Source organism: Arvicola amphibius, chromosome 1 (assembly GCF_903992535.2).
Source record: "Arvicola amphibius chromosome 1, mArvAmp1.2, whole genome shotgun sequence".
In the NCBI taxonomy this organism is placed as follows: domain Eukaryota; kingdom Metazoa; phylum Chordata; class Mammalia; order Rodentia; family Cricetidae; genus Arvicola; species Arvicola amphibius.
Genome location: NC_052047.1, coordinates 13,350,810 through 13,375,565, shown reverse-complemented (window position 1 = coordinate 13,375,565; position 24,756 = coordinate 13,350,810). Strand labels below are relative to the sequence as shown.

General features: G+C 47.7%; 2 protein-coding genes across 2 annotated transcripts in view; both read right to left on the bottom strand.

Annotated features, from left to right (window-relative positions):
• The window catches only part of Ppef2 (protein phosphatase with EF-hand domain 2), a 28,154-nt gene extending 27,576 nt beyond the window's left edge, over positions 1-578 (bottom strand). Inside the window, exon 1 of the mRNA XM_038313350.1 lies at positions 524-578. Within this exon, the coding sequence (XP_038169278.1) occupies positions 524-578 (55 nt within the window). The remainder of the gene's footprint in view (positions 1-523) is intronic.
• A 3,512-nt stretch (positions 579-4,090) lies between these two features.
• Positions 4,091-21,505, bottom strand: Naaa (N-acylethanolamine acid amidase). Its single transcript, XM_038332456.1, has 11 exons — positions 21,236-21,505; positions 20,209-20,373; positions 18,145-18,271; positions 13,639-13,729; positions 11,153-11,229; positions 9,695-9,867; positions 9,513-9,575; positions 8,608-8,674; positions 7,781-7,809; positions 5,684-5,761; positions 4,091-4,857 (listed from the first exon to the last, which is right to left on the bottom strand). The coding sequence occupies exons 1-10, from the start codon at positions 21,430-21,432 to the stop codon at positions 5,686-5,688; spliced, it is 1,065 nt and encodes a 354-aa protein (XP_038188384.1). The 5' UTR covers positions 21,433-21,505; the 3' UTR covers positions 4,091-4,857; positions 5,684-5,685.
• Positions 21,506-24,756: the final 3,251 nt, after the last annotated feature.

Here is a 24,756-nt window from a genome sequence, read left to right as displayed (position 1 = left end):
AGTCGCTCTAAAAATTCATTTCTTGCTACCTTCTCTTCAAGCCTTTCTTCACAGAAGCCAGGGATGTTTTGAAGAGGTAAAAGTAATGTTATAGAATTTCTTATTTTGAATTTTTTTGTTCTTTATGCCTTTGGAATAAAGTTTAGAGTCCTACAGAAGGCTAGACATGGTGGTACATGCCCCCAATACCAGCCCCTGGCAGGTAGAGGCAGGAGAATAGTGACCAGTTTTTGACCAGCATGGTCCATAGCAGGTTGCAGGCAGCCAGAGCTACACAGAGAGTCCTAATAAACAGAATTCTGCAGGATTCGGACTGGCCTGGCTTTTGCAGACCTCAACAGCTCTTCTTCAATTCTCCACCTCTTTCACGTTAGACGGTCCTGTTCCATGAACTGGCATCAGGTTTTCCTCCCCACTGACCCTGGTACACAGAGGACCCTCTCTCTTCGGTCCTGAGGAGTTCTGCCCCACACAGCGCGGGGTTCGGGCCAGCGCTAGCTCTGAAGGAGGAGAGCGCGCGTACCTTTCTCAGCATTCTGAAAAGCGAAGTGGTGCTGGCTGGAGGAGCTGCTTCCCATGGCTGAGGTACAGAGCTCCCGCGGGACACAGACAGCCGATCTGGGGAAGGAACGAAGGGGCGTTGTCAGAGGGACAGTCACACAAAGCGTCAGTTCAGACGGAACACACTGTCTGAGAACCCCGTGAGAGCACCCCCTCCTCTCTAGGCTCTGCACACAGGCGTTTGTTTATCCTATGAGAATTCCCTGCTTTTGTCGACCCTCGCCCTCCGGTTTTCACTCTCTACTGGCTTTTCCTCCGTGGTCCAGAAGCATGCTGGTAGCTTTTGTGGTTTTGAAGATGCTTTTCATACTATCGGCCATCCTTAAGCTCTTACAAACCCTTGCTCCCTTCTCACCCACAAGAACAAATGGCACGTTTTCTTCTTAGATTCTGTGTTGTTCTTTGAGACAGGTTTGCTCTGTGTAGCCCTGGAACTCGCTCTGTAGACCAGGCTAGCCTCAAACTCACAGAGATCCCCCTGCCTCTACCTCCTTGTTAGGAATGTTTCTTAATATTAAAAAATATTCCTAACACTCCTGAGTGCTGGGATTAAAGGTATGTGCCACCACTGCCCGGCGATACTATTGTTTTATGGCACTGGGATTAAACTCGGGGCCTGGAATATACTAGACACACACTCTACCACTGAACTCTATCCACAGCCTCCCCCTTTTGTTCTTTCAAGACAGGGTTTCTCTATAGCTTTGGGTCACAACCCCTTTTTACTTGTTTGCTTTGTTTTGAGACAGGATCCCATGTATTCCAGGCTAACCTCAAACTCACTGTAAAACTGAGGATAACCTTGAACTTCTGTCTGTGTGGTCTTTGCTGTCTGAGTGCTAGGTAGCAGGCATGCAGCATGCACCAACGATGCCTGTTTATGTGATGCCGGGCCTCATGCATGCTGGTCCGGCTCTCTGCCAACTGAGCTACATCCTAACTCCCCTTTTAACATTCATTTTGATATGTTAAATATTCCAAGCTGGACTCAAACTTGTGCCCCTCTTGCTTCAGTCTCCCAAATCGCTGGGATTACAGGTCTGTACCACCCATGCCTGACCTCTTAGATGCTCTTAACACTACCATTTTTATCCTCATTGGTCAAAATATTTCCCAATGATTAAACCACAGAGTAGAACAGGAGAGGTTTGGGATTAGAATTCATACACAAGCATACACACACCCAGGCACACACATACATGCACACACACACACAGGCACACACATACATGCACACACATGCCCAGGCATACCCAGGCATGCACACAGGTCCCTAGGAACACACACATGCTCATACACACCCAGGCACACACACATGCACGCACATGGGAAACTTCAAGCATCTTTGGTGAAGTCACGGTTGCTTAGTGAGGCAGTTTGTGCTTCCCACAGACATCACACAGAGGTGTTGGAGGCAACAAACAAGCTATGCTTACTTAGGGCTGGAATGATGCATGAATTCCTACCCAGGCCCAGGGTAAGTGAACTGCTTATGTAAGAATCAAGGGACAGGAGCTGGAGAGATGGCTCAGCAGTTAAGAGCACTGACTGCTCTTCCAGAGGACCGGAGTTCAATTCCCAGCACCTCCATGGCAGCTCACAACTATCTGAAGATCCAGTTCCAGGGGATCTGACACCTTCACATCAACGCACATAAAATAAAGTTAAATAAACCATAAGGAATATTTAAAAAAAAAAAAAGAATCAAGGAACATAGAAGACTGAATACACCCTGCTCTTTCCTTACAGCCTGTTCACTACGGAAAACGCGCTACACTCTGGGCAGTGTGTGTGTGTGTGTGTGTGTGTGTGTGTGTGTGTGTATTGGGGATTGGAGAGACAGCCCAGTGGTTTTGAGCTCTTGTGGCTCTTTCAGTTCCCAGCACCTACATGGCAGCTCGCAACCATCCATAGCTCCGGTTTCAGGAAACCCAGCACACTTTTCTGACATTCATGGGCACTAGGCACACACATGTTGCACATACATAAGTGTAGGCAAAACTACTATACATACAAAAGAAATCTAAAGTATTTTTAAAAATAAGTGGTGCGCATGTGTGTGTATTTTGGGGGAGTATTCTTAGCAGGCCTTAGAGAAGAAACTTGAAGACTACTAAGCTCGTATGCAAACCCATTGTAAAGGGACCTAAGCTGACTCACCCAGAAGGCCACAGGCACCCTTGGGTGTCTCACTGCTTCCCTGAGTGCCTCTCTCCATGAACCTCTGTGCTTAATATCTGTCAGAAATGTATTTAGTTAATCTCCAACCTTGCTTCATACTGGCTCCTCGAACGTTCCTTCATGGGAGCCACACATCCTGGTTTTGCCTGGATGGAGGCTGTAGGGGACAGGAAACTCTTGAGGCTGCTGGGGGAGGTGGATGCGAGCTATGCTTCTATTCCGATATCATCCACGATGAGACCTTTTTCCTCCCACGTTACCTTCAATTGTTGGGCTCATGTCTTATCCACTTCTCTCCCACAGGCCAGGAAGCTCCCCCTTACCTTCTTGGTGCTTAGCTGCGAGGCCCGAGGACGCAGGCACCTAACTCTTATGTTTGGTCATCATCATCTTCAGGGCTGGTGGATGGAACTGGCTGTAGATTTAACAGAGAGGACAGCACCTTTGTCTGGTGTTGTCTTCTCGGAGGGCAGGGTGACACTCGCAAGCCTGGCAGTGAATTTCAAGCGCTGAGAGACATTTGCAATATCCACCTTTAAGCTCTGGGCCAGCAACCTGGGTCAAATGAGGCCTGGGGACAGGAGGCAAGTCTGCAGGGTGTGACGTGTCACTCTGGGTGGGACACACACACACACACACACACACACACACACACACACACACCAGTCCTAGATCCTCTTACTCTTGTGGATTAGGAGGTATATTCCCCAAGCCAGCCCTGGATGCCTGAGCTCCTTAACCCAGAAACAGAATGGTGACCCTGCAGAGGCCATGTGACTGCAGCATGCCAGCTGCTCCACAAGAGCCATGTGTGTGTGTGTGTGTGTGTGTGTGTGCATGCATGCACGTGGGCCTGTGTGTGTCTGTGTGTGCGCATGTGTGCACGTGGGCCTCTGTGTGTGTATGTATGTGTGTGTATGTATGTGTGTGTATGTGTGTGTACATGCATGCGTGCACGTGGGTCTGTGTGTATGTGTGTGTGTGTGCACGTGCACGTGGGCCTGTGTGTGTGTGTCTGTGTACGCACATGCGTGCATGTGGGCCTGTGTGTGTGTGTGCACACGCATGCATGCACGTGGGCCTGTGTGTGTTGTTCCTACCTTTCCCAGGGACCAATCCCTTCCAGATGAGGCTGAGTTGAGATGATCGTTAATCTACATTCCCAGATCATTCTTCAGCAAATCCAAGATGCCTGAGTATATTAAATAGGTATTAAGTCTCCCATGAATATTTACAGAGAAATCTATACTTAGTTTCCTTTCCTACACCCACTAGGAAATACAAAATAATAAGTTATATTTAAAAACGGAAGCGCGAGGTTTCAGGGTAAGCGAGTAGAACACAACACTCATATCTACAAACTTTTATTTTCCCTGACATCTTTTGACATTTTATTAACAAACGACAAACAATGACAGGAAATCACTTGGTTTTATATAATTTTCAAAAGTAGTAAGAAAGTAGGTTTTTTAAAAAATAAAGTCCGCATTAAAAAAATACATCAGAGGCATATAAGAAGTGGGGGTGGGTGTTGCTATTTGGAAATATGAAATCAGAATGAACACACTTTTAAACAGACTCCTCAAACTACAGGTCTCCACTTTCCAGAGAGACTTATTTGTTCCTTTATTCTGTGGCGCTGTGGGTGGAACCCAGGGCTTTGCACTTGTTAGGTAAACTGTCGTGAGCTGCACCCAGCCTCAGGAGAAACGTTTCCCCAGGCTTGCTCACTAGCCCTGCCATGACAGTCGTCATGCCCTGTCACGTCTTCAGCAGAAAGGCAGTAGTAGGAACATGGAATCATGGGAAACTGAGGCCAGCCAAAAACACCCTGACCCCAACACCGGGTATCTGAGTTGTTCCAGCCAGACACACCCTGACCTCTGACCCCAGTTATATGAGTTGCTGCAGGCAGGGTGGGCTGTTAAGGAATATTAAGGGGACCAGGATGTGGGGAGGATGCAAGACAGTGGGCTGCTCTCCACGTGCCCAGAGATGCCCTCACATCCGCAAGGCGGAAAAGCTGAATGAGGGAGGCGGCCACGCTGCTCACGAAGGAGAACACCATTTCACTCTGTCCCAGCCTTTTAGATGCGGCCTTTCGACAATAATCACCTGGCAGGAAGAAAAATTACATGATTTAATTCAAACAAAATTTTTTTAAAAAATGTAATTTTTAAGATTTGCATTCCCATGGTAAAAGACTGACTGAACTGTCAGGCCAGGTTTAATAATCCAGAGACCTGAGCAGTAGCCCAGAGTCCTGACAGCAGGTGCTATTCAGAAGGTCGAGTCCAGGGACAGCATGAAGGAACTCCTGTCCCTTTATGTCCCTTACGTCTGTCCTCTTCTCTTGGGATCACTGGAAACTCCAGGTGAATCCTGGAAGGGTCTATTGCCTTCAGGATCTGCCTTCTGCTACTCAAAGACCCAGGGCCTCTCTATTGCTCTGGGGATACATGGGTCTTCCTAAATATCTGCACCTCGATACGTGAGGGGTTAACACTGGGTCTTGAGAGCAGGGTTTTTAGGCAGCAGTGGGCAGAGACACTGAGAGTTTCAGTGTCAAATAAACTCTTTTTTTAAAAAAAAATATCTAGGGGTTGGAGCGATGGCTCCAGCCGTTAAGAGCCCTAGCCGCTCTTCCAGAGGTCCTGAGTTCAATTCCCAGCACCCACACGGTGGCTCACAACCATCTGTAATAGGACATGATACCCTCTTCTGGCGTGCAGAGCACTCATACATAAAATATAAATAAATAAAAATAACTAATGATGACTATCATATGCTAAATACTTATCCAATAGTATTATGTACTTTTAAGTCTTAGGGAGGTCACTATCATCTGTGAGAAACACTCCTCGCGCCGCCCCCACCCCCCAAAGAGTAACAGAGCTAACGGATCCTTCACGGCCCAGCACGGTGGTGCTCCTCTGCTCACCTTCAGCTTGGGTTCCGGATCCTAGTCGTGTACTTGTCAGGCTGGGCAGCACTCATCACCGTGGTGTAGATTGTGAAACTGAAATAACAGGACCCATTCTTACGCATGAATCACCTTCCCCCTATGGTTCCTCACCCGGTCTCTTGGGATGCGGGATAAGAATGCAAAGAGGCAGAAAGTGTTTTTTTCTGCCTGTTCTGAAACACCCCGGAAAGCCAAGATGGACTTTCAGATTCTGATTCCTCAGAGCTTCAGGCTGTGGTGGTGACCTGGGCAGCTACTTCTGTTCTTTGCTGTCACAGTGAAAGAGACCCCCAACTTCTGTATAGCTACCCCTCAGAGCACACGAGGGGCATCCTGTGGCCCTCCCCTTAGGAGAGCGTGTGGGTAAAATCACAGGCTACAGGCCAGAGAAACCCTAGCTCAGGCTGGGGTTGTCAAGAACACAGGTTAAAGGGCAGGGATAATAATAAAGCCAGCAATCATAACGTAAAACGATATTTTTAAAAATCAAAAGAATAAATACATAAAAAGAGAAATACAATCGCCTGGTGGTGGTGGCACACACCTTTAATCCCAGCACTTGGGAGGCAGACAGAGGCAGGTAGAACTCTGAGTTTGAGGCCAGCCTGGTCTACAGAGCGAGTTCCAGGAGAGCCAGGGCTACACAGGGAAACCCTGTCTAGGAAAGAAAGAAAGAAAGGAAGAAAGAGAGAGAGAGAGAGAGAGAGAGAGAGAGAGAGAGAGAGAGAGAGAGAGAGAGAGAGAGAAAGAGAGAAAGAAAGAGAAAGAAAGAAAGAAAAAGAAACACGGACAGAGAGTGTTCTGCAGAAGGAAGAGCCTGAGTGGGTAGCAGAAACTGGAATCTGGCAAAAGCCAGTTCTTTCAGGGAGCTCATGAACTCATGAAGACTGTCCCCCTGCAGACTGAGAGGCAGCCTCATCCAGGTCACCGCATCCTGCTGCTGACTTTGGTTTTCTTGACTTTCTCACCTGGTTGTAACATGTGTACCCGCCCCTCCCCCTCAACTAGAGTATGTGTCCCCTGAGACTTGGCTTGGCTCACTGCTGCCTCCGGGAGCAAGGATCCCTGGGAAACCAGGGTACGCGTGAGGAGGTAACAAGCTCTTAGATGAGAGCTGACTCCTCGCTGGGTGCACACGGTAACAGAGAGGACAAAAGCTGGGCACCCCGCCTTCATTTTATATCTGTCTTGTTGGAACACTGCTCCCCTCTGCACACGGGCGTGTGAATGTGTCACTCTGAATCTGAACACAGCGTGTTAGTAGGGGGTGCCTCTCTAGAGACTGGTGCTGTTTAACTACACCAACCCGATACCAGGCTTAAGATACATGGACGCATCTTACCGTCCGTTTTTACAATGCCCTGTTCAGTTCCCCCCAATGCACTTAAATGCACTTAAATGCCCCCAGTCATTATCCTAAACCTGTGTCAACTTGGGTTCCAGGAACAGCACAGCCTTACAGGACATCCCCACGTCTTCTAAGAACCAGCCCATCCTCTTAAGAGGCGGGGACTTCTTCAGAGCCCCCTGCAAAACCAGAATGGAACAGGGATCAGCCAGACCACGGCCTCACTAGGAGAGCTACACTTGACTCTTCCCCCAATTATTATTATCACCATCACCATCACCATCACCATCACCATCAGCCTCTTCTTCGTTTTTGTTTTGTTTTTCGAGACAGGGTTTCTTTGTGAAGCTTTGAAGCTTGTACTGGAACTTGCTCTGTAGACCAAGTGAACCTCGAACTCACAGAGATCCGCCTGCTTCTGCCTCCCGAGTGCTGGGATTAAAGGCGTGCGCCACCACCTGGCTCCCCAATCCTTCTGTTTAAAACCTAAGCACCTGCCAGCCCCCTCAAAATGAGTTTGGACTCACTGACCCCTTTCCTTCTTGTGCCTCCCAGCATGCCTTTCTTTGTTTTCTTCCAGTCTGCCTCTCTCTAACCGGCATATTAGGACAGGCAGCTGAGCTAGCTTTTAGAGGCAGTTCGTGCCGGAGCTTTTGCTCTGAAACACCTGGTTACAGGAGCATTTTTCCTGGGGGACAATGAGATGTGCTGAATATGCAACTTACTTGTTATAAACAGGAAACACAGATAAAACCTGCACAGGAAAAAAATCATATTAGGAAAACAGTAAAAGGTAGAAGACACACGTGCAGAGCACATACAAGGAGACTGTAACCACGTGCCCGGCGAGAGGGCTCAGTAGGAGCTGCCTGCCAAGCCTGATGACCTGAGTTCAGTCCCTGGAACCCACATGGTAGAAGGAGAAGATCAACTCCCATAAGTTGTCCTCTGCGCGCGCGCGCGCGTACACACACACACACACACACACACACACACACACAAAATAAATAAATAAGTGTTTATAAAAAAGAATATAACCGTGTAACATTCCAGTGTATCTCAGGATGATTGTTGCAGATTTTTAAATCCTTGCTCGCTCTCTCTCTTTTTCAATTTGCTTATTTTTATTTCGTGTGTTTTTGGTGTGTTTGCTTGTAGGCATGCCTGTGTGAGGGCATTAGAGTCCTTAGAGTCCATGGAGCTGGAGTTACAGGCAGCTGTGAGCTGCCATGGGGGTGCTGGGACTTGAAACTGGGTCCTCTGGAAGAGCAGCCAGTGCTCTTACCCATTGAGCCATCTCTCTGGCTCCTGTTCTTTCTCTTTTAAACAGCAAACATATAACTGTGCTCATTTCTTCTAATATGACGAAAGCTTAGATGAAGACAGATACTCTAACCTATACAGACCCAAACTCAGAAAACATTAAGTGGCTTTTAAAATGTCTTCAATCTTATAGAACTTTTACTGCAACATTTTTCTTGAGTTCAGAGACGTTTTCTGCACTCTTAGGACAGCAACACCCTAGAGAAGGTAAGCACGGAGACAGAGTTACCTGGAAAAGCGTCTCCAGGTTGATGTGTGCTTGCCCTGTGGCATTTAGGGCTTTGATAGCTGGTGTTCTGTAAGGACAACGGGTCAAAGGTCACCAGGTGCCTGGGGAAACCCTGACTCTCATCAGATGCCATTTAGAGAGGCACAGAGCAAGGCCCAGTCTCCTTCAAACAGATTCTGGCTCCCAACCTTCTTTCCCACTTCATCTGATTCGTTCAGCTAGACCCCACTCAAGACACGTGCTCAGGGAAACTGGACCAATTGCTGCAGCAATCAATATCGCCAAGCACGTGGGACAACAGAGATTAGTGGGATATACTACTTCCTGTAACCCAATGACTCACAGTGTTTCCACAGTAGAAAGAGCAATTGTATCAGCAGGGCAATGACTGATCGGTTTACAGAAAATGACTTCCTTCCAGAGAAAGCCTGTTAGCAGCAGCCATTATCCAGCCTTTCCTAGTCTCTTTCACGGGCCTCATAGAGTCATTGGTAGGGTTCATGATGGGATCCAGGGCTCCTTGACCCTGAGGCCAGGGCCAACCCACCCTTCCAGCCCCCACCAGCTACCAAGAGGTCCTCCCCACTTCCCTCTTCCATACACTCTACCCATCTAGGTCCTGGTGAGGGGTCAGGGTGTATTTTCTGGAAGGCGATGGAACCTGTAGGCAGGTCCCTGTTGTAGGAAGGGGACAGTTCCCTAACCATGAGAAAATATTGGACGTCTATCTTCAGGGCTGGGTTTGGAGACTCATGCCTCTAATGGCAGTACCCAGGAGGCTGAGGCAAGAGGATTACTCTGAATTTGAGGCTAGTCCAGGCTTTAAAGGGAGTTCCATGCTAGCTGGGCTGCAGAGTGAGACTCTGTCTCAATGACATGGGACAAGACAAGAACAAAAAGTCTACCTTCGGTCATCCCTCTTGGGTACAGGTTTCCAGTGATCATAATTTGTCTCAACTCGGAACCACCTGCAATAGAGCGTGTCAGTTCACGTTATCCAGGGGCATTTTAGAGGAATTATTCAAATGTAAAAATAGTTCCCACTCCAGCAAATGAGATTTGATGACGGGACAGTAATTCTACTCACGCTCCACTCAGAGGGTCAAGAGGCCAAATGTCCGCTGGGCCACCTCTGTCCCGGGTGATGACTACCCCCTCCTGGGGTGAGGTACCCCCAACGATGTAGTACACATCAGCAATGAGGGGCGTCTTAGCCAGAGTCAAAACAGCTGCTTCGAAGTTTTCTGAGTCACTCAGGGTCTGAACAGAAGGACAAACAAGTATTGGCTACGGCATCCCAAGGAGAGGCCCACCTGGCAAGGCACACATTCCAAAGCACAGCCTCCTGTGCTAAGCCATGGCTGTAACCTGTAACTCCTGACTGTACCCTGTAGTCCCCTGGGATCCTGGGAGGCAAGCAAACAGCACTGGCAAACCCCTCAACGTCAGCAGAGAGTCCACAGCAGGACAGAGCTGTCATCTAGTTCTAGAGTTGGCTCCCTCAGACTTAGGGGATGTGATTTTTGGCCATGTCTCCCCATTCCTTTCTTCTTGGTCACTGTTCTGCACTAGACCACATATTGGGGGTGGGCGTGGGGGGGCAGGGCCTCATACTTGCTCTCAACAAATTCTCCAAGAACACAAAGACATGACCAAGCAAGGGTAACATGGTAATGATAGAAGCCAGAACAAGGAACCCATCTTCTTTTCGGGCACAAGAGTCAGGTACCAAGGATGAACAGGACTCACACTGTGATGGTAGCTACAGGGTGTGGAGTGGGTGTGGGACTGAGTGTCAGGTCAAAGACTTGGGACAGAGAGATGGCATGTGGCATCAGGACAAGGAGCCAGACCAAGTCTGTGGAGTCAGGCGGAGGTCTGAGGCACGCACAGTGAAGAGCATCACTGCCCAGCTCCCCGCTTCTATTTGTGCTCCTTCGCTAAGTTCAGCTGCCAAGAACACCCTGCCCTAGGGACCTCCTGTCCCCACCACCCTCACAATCGCTCTTGTCCCCTTCTGAGAGAAAGTCATTTCATAGCTACCATCCTACTAAGGCACTCAGAAGTACGGGGATAGGAAAGGAGTCACTGAAAGGACAATTCAAAAGTTGGTGTCCCCAAAGGTTCTATTGCATGACACATTAACCTCAAGGCTCCGACAAGATCTTGTTCATATTGCTGGAAAAATTAGATATTTTTACAGTTTTTCTACGTTTATTTCATGTATGTCCTCTCTGAACCTTCTAAATCCCCATTCACCCCCTTCCTTATCCTCCTATTCTTCCTTTAAAGCAGCCAGGCCCCCCCCCTGTACAAACCAGAGCTGAGCTCAGTTCACCCCCATTCTTGTCTCTATTGCAATAGTACATTACTGATTAAAATCTGCCCGTGTCACCGTTAGTCGTATCCAGCCTTATTGTTAATGTTTACATAGCTTATTCTTCTTGGGGAAGAACATCCGTCTTATTAAAGGACACAGAGCCCTGCAATATGGTCCCTCTGTTCAGACGAGCCTGGGGGAGGTGGACGCAACGTCAGTACTCACTTTGCGGATAAGCCAGCTGATCGGAGAGTGTCCCAGAGACATCGCGGCGATCACGTTCTCCCACCACCAGCCTTTATCTGCAGGTGTAAAGCAGTGTCAATCAGCGTAGGGTCCGAGCACCATTCACATTTTAAAAAATGATTTTTAGTTTCGAAAGGTCTTTATTACATTTATGTCCATTTTTATTCTGATGGTGTGTTTAGCTGTGTGTGCCGCAGCATGTACGTGAGAGTCACGGATGGCTGCAGGAGCCAGCTGTCTCCTTCCACTGTGTGGGCCCTGGGGAATCAAACTCAGATCCTAGGACTTGACAGCAGGTGCCCTTCCCTGCTGAGTCATCTCATTGGCCCTAAGCCTGAGAGTCAGCCAATCACAAAACCTCTATACCAAGTGCGTGTACATATACATACAGTAATTAACAAAAACATGTAGATGTTCACTGATCTCTCTTTTTCCTTTTTCTCTTTTATTTATCTTTTTACATTTTGAGGCAGGAGCTTCTTATGCAGCCAAGGCAGACTTCCAACGTGCTACTCCTCTGCCTCAGCCTCCAGAGCATTGGGATACAGGTGTGTGCCACCATGCCCAGCGTCCCTCAGGTTTTGAAAACAGAATCTTTTGTACCAGATTCAATAGCGATATGTTAGATAAACTCATTCTACCAATAATTATCTCAGGCAAAATTAAATTCTGTTCCTTTCAAGGGAAGCTGCTCAACAAATTTTAGGAAGGAATTGGCAAACTTTGTCTTTCTGGCATATCTTTAATAAGTTTAAATGTGACAGCATTTCATCATTTTTGTGTGTTACAGACTAACTCAGTTATTTTAAATTGCTGACATTCCAATAATCAGTTTAACAAACATCTTAATTCATAAAATGGAATTAAAGCTTGTTAAATAAATATATACATTTGTAGAAATTTGTAGACATCACACACACACACAAAATCATTTAACATTGTCATGCTGTGGTTTGGATTTAAGATTCAGATTCATTCATTACTGATATTTGAGAAAATGTTGAATAAATACACAGGTATAAAAAGCTGAATACGGGCCAGGTGGTGGCAGTGCACACCTTTAATCCCAGCACTTGGAAGGCAGAGGCAGGTGAATCTTTTTGTTTGAGGCCAGCCTGGTCTATAGAGTGAGTTTCAGAACAGCTTGGCCTTCACAGGGAAACCCGGTCTCAATAAACAAAACAAACACACACACACACACACACACACACAAAACCAAACAAACAAAAACACACACACACACACATGAATAACCCCATCCAAATGAAGCAATAACAGCACGATGCCACTCGGGTTCATCAGATGAGGAATGTCATGTGGATTCTCTGCTCTTCCTTAGCTTCGAGCCCCTGGGGACAGAGGCAAGAGGTCGCCTCTCCCTGGGTTTCCCACATATTATGGAAGCAAACAATGTCCCCATGAGGTTTGGGCAATGACATGGAGTTGTCAGCAAACAGAACGACTGGCACAAGTCCCAGGAGATCAGTCCAAGAGGCGCCTCTTCCTCCTAGTAGCTCTCATTTCATTTTGTAGCCTCAGTTTTCAACCCTGCCTCATGTATGGTCCCTAGGGTCAGCCCTGCCTGTGTCGGTGAGAACATGTCTGAGCGTATGCATGTTAAATCCAAGAGCTTCACAAAGGTTGCCTGTGGATGGGGTCATGGACCAGAGGATGAGTTCAATAGCCCCTTAGTGTTCCTCTGACTCTATCTTAACCCAACACGGTTCAGTCTCTACTGAGCAGCCAAAGACGGTCAAAGCATAAATCAGAGCTACGATCATGGTGCTTCTGCAAGGCAAGCCCAGCATTTAGGAGACTTACACAAAAGATCCTACTGTTTCAAATGTGTGTGTGTGTGTGTGTGTGTGTGTGTGTGTGTGAGAGAGAGAGAGAGAGAGAGAGAGAGAGAGAGAGAGAGAGAGAGAGAGAGAGAGAGAGAGAGAGAGAGAACCTGTTCACTCTTTGTTCTGAAACTCTCCTATGGCATTCTGCTTAAAACCCAGCCCCTCCTCACAGCCCTGCACACAGGTACAGTTTCCTCTGCATCTCCAATGTCCTCACCCCCTGCTCTGACTGCACAGACTGTATGCCATTTCTGGACTACACCAATAGTAACAGCTATTGCCGTATCTACCCCGACTGTTCATTTCATGATACCCACCATCTTTGCCGTTGCCGTCAGACCACAGAAATGATCTTCCCCTTGCCTCTGCAGACCCGGATGGGGGTCACATGGGTCAGGCCTTCCCTGGCCCTTGACCCTAGGGACAACCTACACCCTCACTCCTCTGCACCTTCCTGTAGTCCCAGCACTGCCCGTGGTCACCTGCCCGTCTCACAGAAGATAGAAGTCCTTGGTTCTGGAAGTCTCCCTCCACATATCCTGTTGGTTGAGACTGAAGGAAGCAGACAGAAGACCTCAACAAGGGTTTGCTTTAAAATGCTCCTGAGTTTGTTTTAATCACCTCGTTCATCACCAGACACCGTAAACTTGTGTGGACGTTGACCTGTCCACAATCCTACATAGCCAACAAAAGTAGTCCCCGTGAACACGACCTGAAATCAAGAAAACAGAGCATCATTTACCACCCAGCAGAAAGCAAATAGAAATCACTTAAGTCCCTTACACTTTCCTGTACTTTTATTTGTGTGTTTGTTGAGAGAGTGCCTCACTGTATAGTCCTGGCTGGACTGGAACTTGCTATGTAGAGCAGGATAGCCTCAGATTCATAGAGATCTACTTGCCTCTGCCTCCTGAGTTCTGTTCTGGGATTAAAAGTGTGTGCCACCATACTCAGCTTCCTGGATTTTTTTCCCTTAGAGATTTCAACGTAACAGAATGAAACTCTGAAACAGCATTCTGGGACAGGTGCTCTTTACCTTGTCGGGAGAGGGGCCCATGGACAGCTAGTGAAACGGATGGGGGTGGGGTACAGCCTTCCTTTCCCTAGCTTCTAACCACACCACTTTTTTCTTTTTTCTTTTTTTAAGATTTATTTATTATGTATACAGTGTTCTGCCTGCATGTACACCTGCAGGCCAGAAGAGGGCACCAGATCTCATTATAGATGGTTGTGAGCCACCATGTGGTTGCTGGGAATTGAACTCAGGACCTTTGGAAGAGCAGGCAGTGCTGTTAACCGCTGAGCCATCTCTCCAGCCTCCACGCTGCTTTTTTTGTTTTGTTTTGCTTTTAGAGACAGGGTTTCTCTGTGCAGCCCTGGCTGTCCTGGAACTTGCTCTGAAGACCAGACTGGCCTTGAACTCAGAGATCCATTGCCTCTGCCTCCCAAGTGCTGGGATTAAAGGAGCGTGGCACCACACTCTGCTCTCCAAACTACTTTTTAGAGAATTTTTGGTAAAGCATGAAGTAATGGTGGTGCCTGTGACTTACACCACCACCCATGGTGTCAATCTGCAGGAGTCATGGTAGTTACCAGACCGGCTGCTAAGTCAGACAACTACTAAAACACTTAAAGATCTGAGTCTGAACCGGCAGATGTCAGCATAACTAATTGTTTCTCACCCTTTGCATCCTGTGTGCCTACGAAACACTATTCACCCAGAAGACTTCCATTCTGAAAGCAGCAAGTGGGGTTTACCTGGACACGTGTTTGAAGCTCACGACAAGAGATGCTCTATGTTTATAAGGTCTATGGAGTCAGGGGAACAACTGGGCCGTATTGAGGTTTATTGGGGTTAAGCCTTACTAAACCTCTCAGGATTCAGAAGGATCGCTATAGAGGTAGAAATCTGACTAACAAGGTCTAAGAGTAAACAAAATAAATTAGCTCACATAAGTTTTTTATCATTTTATTTTTTTTATTCTTTCTATGCTCTCTCTAATGCTCTCCTGATGTTCCTTCCCCTCGATGTTTCTCTTTCAATGTGTCTCCTTGTTCTCCCATCCAAGGTTTCCAGTTTCTATACCGATATAGACATTGTTAACAATTTTCTGGTAAACAAAAATGATACCAAGCGTGCATTTCTTAGGGTTAACAATTGGGGTGGAGCTTGTCTCTCCCCACTGGGCTAAGTATTAGGGTGCTGTATCCACTGGGTCCCAGGTGAGAAGGATTTTCTTTCTCTGGGGCTGGTTTAGCGTCCCAAGGTTTCTTCCTGTATATTTTAGGGGTAAAGGTATAAACAGGTAATTTTCTAGACTAAGACCTTGTGTCAAATGAAAAGTGAAGAATACAGAATATTGATAACTTGTTATGGTAGGGCAGAGGCCAGTAGGTTACACCCTCCTGAGTTAGCTACTAGAGAATTCAGGGTCACCCTGACCTGTTTGTCAGTAAGAGCAGATATACTGTCTCTCTGCTCAGTGCCTCCTGCTCAGGGCTCCTTTCTTGTCAATAAGCCCTGTCAATAAGGAGACTTGTGGGGAACCAGCTTTATATAGATTTGACTAGGAGAACAAAGGTTTGACTGAGTGAATGCCTTCACACCAGGGCCCCACGGTGTGGGTAAAGTCACCCAGTTGCCAGTTCAGGAAAAGCCAGGGTTAAAGAATGATTCCTACACAGCTGGGATATTTCGGGATGAATCCCATTATGGAAGGGAGAAGAGTTGTGGCCTCACAAGATTTCTACAGAATCGACAGCAACTATCAAAGGACTGGTGTTCCAGGAGGTCTGCAAACCGGGTTCTCCACCAGATCACACGCTTGCGGACTGTCTGCAGATCTGTCAACTGTAATTTTACTGTATAATGCTAGTGGCTCACAGCAGCAATGACTCACCAAGAGCAACCAGATTAAAGCTCAAATGCTTGAAAAGCCCCCCTACATCCAGCTTCCATTTAACACGGCACTCATCACCGTAAACCAAGTCACAAGCTGCAGTGGTTGAAAGACACCACCAGCAATGATCTTCAGGCTTTGCTTACTGGAAACATCTAGAAGAGCGCACAGTTTGTACTGTTTAGAATGGCTAGCCAATATTTTTATATTTTGAGAAACTAACTAGACCTAGAGTAGTATTTTTCTTTTTAAAACTTAATATTAAAGCTAGGTATGGTGGTGCATGCCTTTCATCCCAACACCAACGCCTAGCACAAGGGAGTTCAAGGCCAGTCGGGTCTACATCGTGAGTTTCAGGACTGCCAGGGTTACACAGAGAAAACCCTGTCTCAAAATAACAAAACCAAACCAAACTTAATTTTGTACTAATAACCTTGTTCACTGGGTTACTCAAATTTGCTCCATCTGGAAAATGTGAAAATAACTTGGGTGACTGAACTGTGAAAGACTTGAGATAATAGGCTGAACAGTTTGTAATTAATATAAAGGCTCAGAGTGGTTATTCAAGAACCGGCGGGAGGGAGAGATACCTCCAGTTACATACCCGGCTGGTACACACTTTATATTCAACCAATATTGATTAATGCTACTCTCTAGATGTTTCCAGTCATGTGACAATAGTAAATATTGAGTTATATGCACCACATGAGTGCCTGTTGCCTCGAAGGTCAAAAGAGGGCAACAAATCCCCTGGAGCTGGAATTATGGATGGTTTTCAGGTGTCGTATAGGTGCTGGGAACTGAAGCCAGGTCCTGTGTAAGAGCAGCTCTTACACACACTTAACCACTAAGTCATTTCTGCAGCTCCAGGATTGAGCTGCTGTTTATCTAGACCTACAATCTGCTGTACACCGAGGGCTTCATTTAGTCATAACAGCTACTTCAGAGAAGCAAATGTTAATGTCTCTGAGCTGGAGCCTGCAGAACAGGATTGAGCAATTCTCAGTGGCCATAAGTGACAGAGGCACAAGGCAAACCCAGGACCACCCCACTTTAAAGCTGGGTGTCCCTCACCACTGTGTAGCTGTCCCCGATTCCAGAAGTCTCCTGAATAGGGAGAGCAGTGGAAGGTGTAGATAGTACACAGCCTTTGCACGACTGGTCAGTCCCCCAGGGTTGGAGAGTCTGGCACAAGCTAGAATCATCTGAAAGGAGGGAACCCAACTGAGAAAATGCCTCCGTGAGATCCAGCTGTAAGGCAGTTTATTCTTTAGTGATTGATGAGAGAGGGCTCAGTCCCCTGCGGGTGGCACCATCCCTGGGCTGGTTGGCCTGGATTATTTAAGAAAGCAGGCGGAACAAGCCATGGGGCGCAAGCCAGTAAGCAGCATGCCTCCGTGGCCTCTGCATCAGTTCCTGCCTTCAGGTTCCTGCCCTGCTTGGGTTCCTGTCCTGACTTTTTTTTTTGAGTGATGAACAGCAATGTAGAAGTGTGAGTTAAATAAACCCTTTCCTCCCCAACTTTTTTTTTGTCATAGTATTTCATTGCAGCCATAGAAACCCTACCTATGGTACTCCCTAAAAATGTGCCTAAAGAAAATCGGTCTCTTTAAGCCCATTCCTACCACCCCGCAACAACTGACCCTTCTTCATTGGCCACAATGGTTATAAATCTCTCCTGATTTTGTTTTTCCCAGGAAGTTGATGGTTTGGGGATTATTTTTAATTGGGGGGGGGGCTTGCATGTGCCATGGTGCATGTATGGAGGTTAGAGGAGAACTTCAATTTTGGGTGTCAATCCTTGCCTTCCATCTTCCCTGAAGTAGAGTCTCCTGCTCACCACAGTCTATGCCAGGCCAGCTGGCCTCTCTCTCATGAGCACTGGGAATCACAGACTCCTGCTACTGAGTTCAGCTTTGCATGGCCTTGAGGATCCAGACCCTGTTCCTCATGATCCACTGAGCTAACGCCCCCATCCTGGTGTCTGGCTCTTACAGGGAGAAGGGCCCTGCAAATGGCTCCTATCCTGGATCAGAAACTCTGCTGACCTCTGCATGTTGTGTGCATGGCTGTACCTGCCCCGGATCTCTGCATCTTGTGTTCACGGTTGTATCTACCCCTGATCGCTGCATGTTGTATGCATGGCTGTACCTGCCCCAGATCTCTGCATGCTGTGTGCATGGCTGTACCTGCCCCAGATCTCTGCATGCTGTGTGCATGGCTGTACCTGCCCATTCTTTAGGAACTGCACATCCGCCGTCAGCTTTCGCAAGGCATTTCCAAAAGGGTAGTCCAGGTTCCGGCCGTGATAAATGTGGCCTTGGGAGTCTTGGGCCACAATACTGGTGCAGAATCTGAGCAAATGGAAAATTCCAACATGAATGAAGACAACAGGAACAGAGAACGAGATTTCTGTTTTTAAAACGAATCCCCCAAAGCATCAGGTTTTCTTCCTTTCTGTTAACATGAACGCTATAATATGTTCTTGTACAAGGATATGGAACTACAATTCCGGCTGGAAAATACAACTGGACACAATGCATCTAGACCCTGCTGTGGGCTCACACGATGCTGCTACAGATCAGAGTTTCGTGTTCCCCCCACGTCCTGTGTGTATGCAAGGCACAGTTAGGCCTCTGAGCTCCGCTTGCTGATACGTTACCTAGTAACATGGTATTCAATGCTAGCCCAAGCTGCCCTCTTATTATTCATTGTTAGAGCAAACAACACACACACACACACACACACACACATTAAATTAAAAGGAACTCCAGGGAGGGCATAGTGACAGAAGTCTTTAACCCTAAAACTTGAGAAGCTGAGGCAGGTAGGTCTCTGTGAGTTCGAGGCCAGCCTGTTGTACATAGATAGTTCCAGGTCAGACAGGGCAACCCCATCACAAAACAAACAAATAAATAAATGAGTGGATCTAAAAATCTTTTTAATAAACTTTTTGGCACTATTTATTTTTTGTAATGATTCAATGTTACTTTTATAATTAGGAGAAAACAAGTATTATCTCACGGCTTGGTCTGTTTAAAGAAAAAAGATTACTGAAGTTTTGACTCCTCAGGTTTCTGATCTTGAACCCAAAGGGCTGAGGACCCAGGTAACACGGTGAGTGCTTAAAGTCTGCAGAGGTGTTCTCAAAATTGATGTTTTCTAAATGGCGGCAAGGTGACTGCCAAGTCTTTTTTTTTTTTTTTCTTTTTCTTTTTTCTTTTTTTGGTTTTTCGAGACAGGGTTTCTCTGTAGCTCTTTTAGAGCCTGTCCTGGAACTAGCTCTTGGAGACCAGGCTGGCCTCGAACTCACAGAGATCCGCCTGCCTCTGCCTCCCGAGTGCTGGGATTAAAGGCGTGCACCACCACCGCCCGGCTGCCAAGTCTTTTTTGGCCATGTCCTGGAACTCAGCAATCTAGACCAGACTGGCCTCAAATTCAGAGAGATCCTCCTGCCCCTGCATTCCAAATGCCGGGATTAAAGGAGTACACACCACCATTCCCAGTGTGCAAGTCTTTCCAACGTGACCACTCCTGCAGAAGCACAGGGGACAAGGACGTGCCTCTGCTCCGGGAGAGGTACTCTGGGTGGCCTTGGGACTCATCAGCCACCAGAGAGCCGGCAAGTGTTCCCTCTGAGGCTTGGTTTCCACATCACAGACCAGAAAATGCCACTGTCCACCCAGGGCTGTGCTCCTAGGCAGCCTGAGGCCACGAAGAGTCAGTAGCCACACTTAGCGTACAGTTACTGTTCTCACATAGCCAGCCTTCAGAAGTGAGAGCAGCACACTTCCTACCTAACCTGAGGGCGACTTACAAAGAAAGTTAGGCAATTTAATAAAGGTCTTAATTTGAGACACAGGGCAAAATGAACTTAGTTTGCTTTGAAAGGCACTTGAGTTTAGCAAGTTCCTGTGATCCTCTCCTCTTTCCCCACCCGGATGACTGGGTTACAGGCACAGACGGACAGACCCTGCCAGGGGTCTGAATTCAGGTCTGCTCCAGCCGCTACAGGCACTCTTATCCACAGTCACAGCCCCAGCCCCTGAGCAGTTGGGACAGTGGGATGCCCCCTAGACTGATGACAAGATAAAACTAAGTTTTGGGTGGAGCAGCTGCTTCCTCCCGGAAGTCCACCTGCTGGGCATGTGCTTCTCAGATTTCCCTAGGGACTCAGAAACCCAAGGTGGTTTCCAAACTGCAGGGACTGTCCTGTTTCACCTCACAGCAAACACACCTTCTCCCACTCATCGTGGGTGACTTTAATCCACCCTAGCATGGGGGCACTTACGCGGAGGCCTCATAGGCCAGGTTGACCAAGATGCCCTCGGCCAGGCTGAGGTTGAGGAAGTTGCACATGCCACGGATCTCGTCGGTGAAGGGCTGGGGCAGGAAGCTCTCCACCTTTGACACCACCACTTCCATCATCTCGAGTACCCACTGGGGAACCCTGTCGCTAGAGATGACAAAGCACGAAGCTCGTTTCTCCTGCTCAAAGCACGGAGGGTGCCAAGTGTGCGTGGACTAGGAGACAGAAATACTAGAGTCTAGATTTTCCCAGAACTGAAACAATGCGCGCTGCTGCTCCATTCCCCAAATCCGAGCCAGACGGAATAAACATGAGCGTTAGTGCAGGGCCGAAATCCCAGCTACTCAGGAGGCAGAAGCAGAGGGATTACAAGTAAGAGCAGTTTATGTTACTGCAAGATTTGATATTTTTCTCTCAACATAATATTTTTATTAATTATTTGGGAATTTCATACAAGGCTCACACTTGCTTCCCATTCCTCCCGGGTCCATCCTCCCGCCCTTATGCCCTTCCCCCGCCCCCGTAAAACCCACCAAGCCCTTATGCCCCCCCCCCCACAAAAAAAACTACACCAAGTCCAATTTGTGTTGTCCGTATACTCATTGGAGCAGGGTCAAACAAACTCCCAGCAAAACTTCCAAAAATGAAAATTATAAGGGCTGAGAAAACACCCAATGGTAGAGAACTCGCTTCCATCTCCAGGGCCAGGCACCATGGAGAGGAAGGGCGGACAGGTTAATCAGGGATGGAGAGGCTCCTGGGCTGCATGCCGTACTCCGCAGCTTAGCCGGCTGGGTGACTGACACCTTGTGCGTCGCCCTAACCCGGAAAACGTCTGGAAGGCGGGCGCGCCACCCGAGACACCGAACTTGACAGCCTAACCCGCCGCACAGTGTCAGCCACCCGCTGGGCGCTGCACGGTGCAACGGAGGGAGGACCGGGACGTAGCACCGAGGGAAAGGAGGAGCAGAGTCCGGCTGCAAGTTCGTCGGACCTGTCCCGCGCTCACCCGATGACCTCCGCCACCGCGGCGCGCACGAAGTCCGGGTCGTAGTGCTGCAGCATCGGCAGCCAGCGCCGCTCCGGGGCCGCGTCCAGACTGACGTTGAAGAGTGGCGGAGCTCCGGGGACACCAGCCGACAGCCAGGGCCCCAGCAGCAGCAGCAGAGACAGCGCCAGGTGTGCCCCGTAGCCCGCAGCCCCCATGGCTCGGGCTCCTGAGGCCAGCACCCTACCACGGACCCTTTACCCGGTCCGGGAAGTGAAGTGGGGAGACATGGGGGCGGTGCTAGCACTGAAGGCGGGGCCTGCCCTACTAGGTCGCTCCACCCGTCGCCAGGAACCCAAAGAGTGACACCCGCCTCCTGCCCCAGGGGGATCAAACCTGCCGCAGCCCACCTCTGTGGGCCAAGAGTGTGAGCTGTGCTGGTCCCGGGCGTTAAACCCCTACTGTGGTAAAAAGGCGTCGTTCTCTCCTTACTCTGCAGTTGCTCATTTTAAAACTCTGAAGGGCAGACCGTCTATTCAAAACTCCCAAAAAGCTACAAATTTAACCATCTGTGTGCTATTATTTTTGCTGACTCCCATTTATCAACACAAGTCAAATGACAACTATTAACTCACATTTTACTAGTGGTGGAGCCTGCAGGTAAGTCACCTGTCCGGAGCCACAGTCTGAGGAGCCTCTGCTTTGCTCTGTCAGGGTGTTTGAAGCCAAAGCCTGCCTACCTTAGCAAACCTCCAACCTGAAGTTCCCTCGACTCCTCTAATGTATCCCCAGTATCTGGAAGACTGAATTTGTAAAGTCATCTTTTAAGATCAGAACATTCTTATTATATAGCAGAGTTGCCTATACTCAAACAGTCAAATGTGCATGAGAAACTTAGTTTATTTTGTTCAGGTGTTCCCATCCCTTTATCATTAAAAAATATATGGTTTTTATTTTTATTATTTTATGTATATGGGTGTTTTGCTTGCATGTATTTCTGTGCACCTCACATGTGCCTAGTGTCTAAGAAGGCCAGAAGGGTTAGAGTTCCCTTGGAACTGGAGTTGTAGATAGTTGTGAGCTGCCATGTGGGTACTGGGAATCAAACGCAGGTAACCTCTAAGCCATTTCTCGGCCGCCACTGCCATCCTTTCTTACCCCGTCCTCCAGTAGGACCCATGACTCCCTCTGATTTGTCTACATTTATGGCCTGTATGCCACTAAGCTGAAGTCCTTTGGTCTCTCTAGGTCCTGTTTCATTGTTCGGAAGCAAATGCCCCACCTATAGCATAACAGCAAGCACCAGGAGTCATTCCTCAGCTTCACACAGAAGTCATGGCTTTTCTGCGTTAGATAAAGCCCAACTCAGAGCTGACAAGCATCTGGAATCTAGTTTCTGGAGGGAAGCTGCCAGGCTCAGGGACCCACAACGATGTCAGGGCCCTTCCCCACCAATCACTGTGTGGGGTTCAAAGAAGCAGAAGTCTTCTTGAAGGAAAGATGAAGCAGCTTCCAAGAGAAGAGTCACATAGGACAGGATGCTGAACGGGATGCTGTTCTCTATAGCCCTGCAGAGAACACTGCTCCCAAGTGTCTCAGTCAGGTCACTATTGCTGTGACAATACACCAAGCAAGCTGGGGAGGAAAGGGTTTATTCCGCTTACACCTCAACATCAAAATCCATTGCTGACAGAAGTCAGGACAGGAACTCAAACAGGGCTGGATCCTGCAGGCAGGACTGAGGCAGAGGCCATGAAGGAGTGCTGCTTACTGGCTTTTTCCTCATGGTTTGCTCAGCGTGCTTTCTTATAGAACCCAGGACCACCAGCCTAGGGAATGGCACCACCCACAAAGGGCTGGGCCATAGACGGACGTTTCCTGTCAGAGGCCTAATATTATTTATAAATGCTCAGCCAATAGCTCAAGCTTGTTACTAGCTAACTCTTACACTTAAATTAGCCCCTATTTCTTATTTATCCTCTGCCACATGGCTCATGGCTTGTTAACTCATTTTTCACAGGTTCCTTTGCTCCCTCTGACTCCACCTTCTTCTTCCCAGAGTTCTCTGTTTCCTCTACCTCCTGCCTGGCTGCCAGCCTGCCAGCTTTTTATTAACCAATGAGAATACATATTCCCAGTATACGCAGTATACAGAACGATTATTCCACAGTACTGGCCCCTCCCACATCAATCACTAAGAAAATGACCTACAGGTTTGCCTAATGGAGGCAGTTTCTCAACTGAGGTTCCCTCCTCTCCAATGCCTCTGCTTGTGACAAATTGGCATAAAACCAGCCAGCACACCAAGGAAGTAGGTTCTCTTGCTGAAGTTGCCACCTGGTTTCTTCTTGCTCACAGTAAAATGTTTGGTGAGAGAGAAGCCCCAGAAAGAACGGATTTGGGAATGGTTTTGAAAACCCCCAGGTCCAAATTTTATATAGAAATTTGGTTTATATACCATGTCCTGTCTGTGGAGATATTTGCACTGTAAATAAATGACAAAAAGTGTCAGGGGCTAAGGGTGCTTGCTGCTGTATCATGAGGTCAGAGTGTGATCTCATCAGCTGTGCTGGGCAGCTCATGGACGCCTCTAACTACAGTGTTGATCTAACTACAGTGTTGATCTAACTACAGTGTTGATCTCATCAACTGTGCTGGGCAGCTCATGGACGCCTCAAAGGGTCTGACACCTTCTGGCCTCCTTAGACACGTTCACACACATGTGATCATATATTCTCACACATACATAAAAAATACATCTTTTAAAAAGAGAGTAAAGCAATCAGAAATAGAAAATGGTTAAAAGCGCTAAAAAGAAGCCTGGCGGTGGTGGCACACCTTTAATCCCAGCAACTCGGGAGACTGAGGCCGACAGATCTCTGTGAGTTTGAGGCCAGCCTGGTCTACAGAGTGAATTCCAGGACAGCCAAGGCTGTTACACAAAGAAACCCTATCTCGAAAAAAATAACAACAACAACAACAAACCAATCAAATAAAGAAAAAGGAAATTAAACTGAATAACAAAAAAGTGGCTATCTCCCCTCTCCAGGACCCCCTGAACTGCACAGTAAAACAGTTAATCACTTCACAGGTAAAAGCCTACAGTTTTTGAGTCCAGTAACACTGAGTTGATACGGCTGTAGTAAAAGAGAACTCTTGTGGGTGGGGTTACTACGCAGTGTAGCTTTATCCAAGACCAAGGAACCACAGACCGTCCAGCCTAGCAATTCCATTTCTAGCAAAGACTTGTCCATCATCTAGTTTGGATAAAGAAAAGGAAAGTTCTAAGAACATTCAAACATTGTTTATTACTCATGGTTCTGCAGAGGCCATGAGGTCTTTCCGCTCACAGATAAACCCCAGGGAAACCAGGAATGTGAAGCACACAAGCTTATCCTCAACAGAAGGGATGTATACCTGCTTTCACCCAGACGTCTGGGAGTGTATGCAGTTAATAGGGAGCGTGTGCAGTTAATAGCCCGGGGGTGACCTTTGCTATCTGTAGGGCCAAGCCACATCTGAATCCCTAAAGGATTATGTTT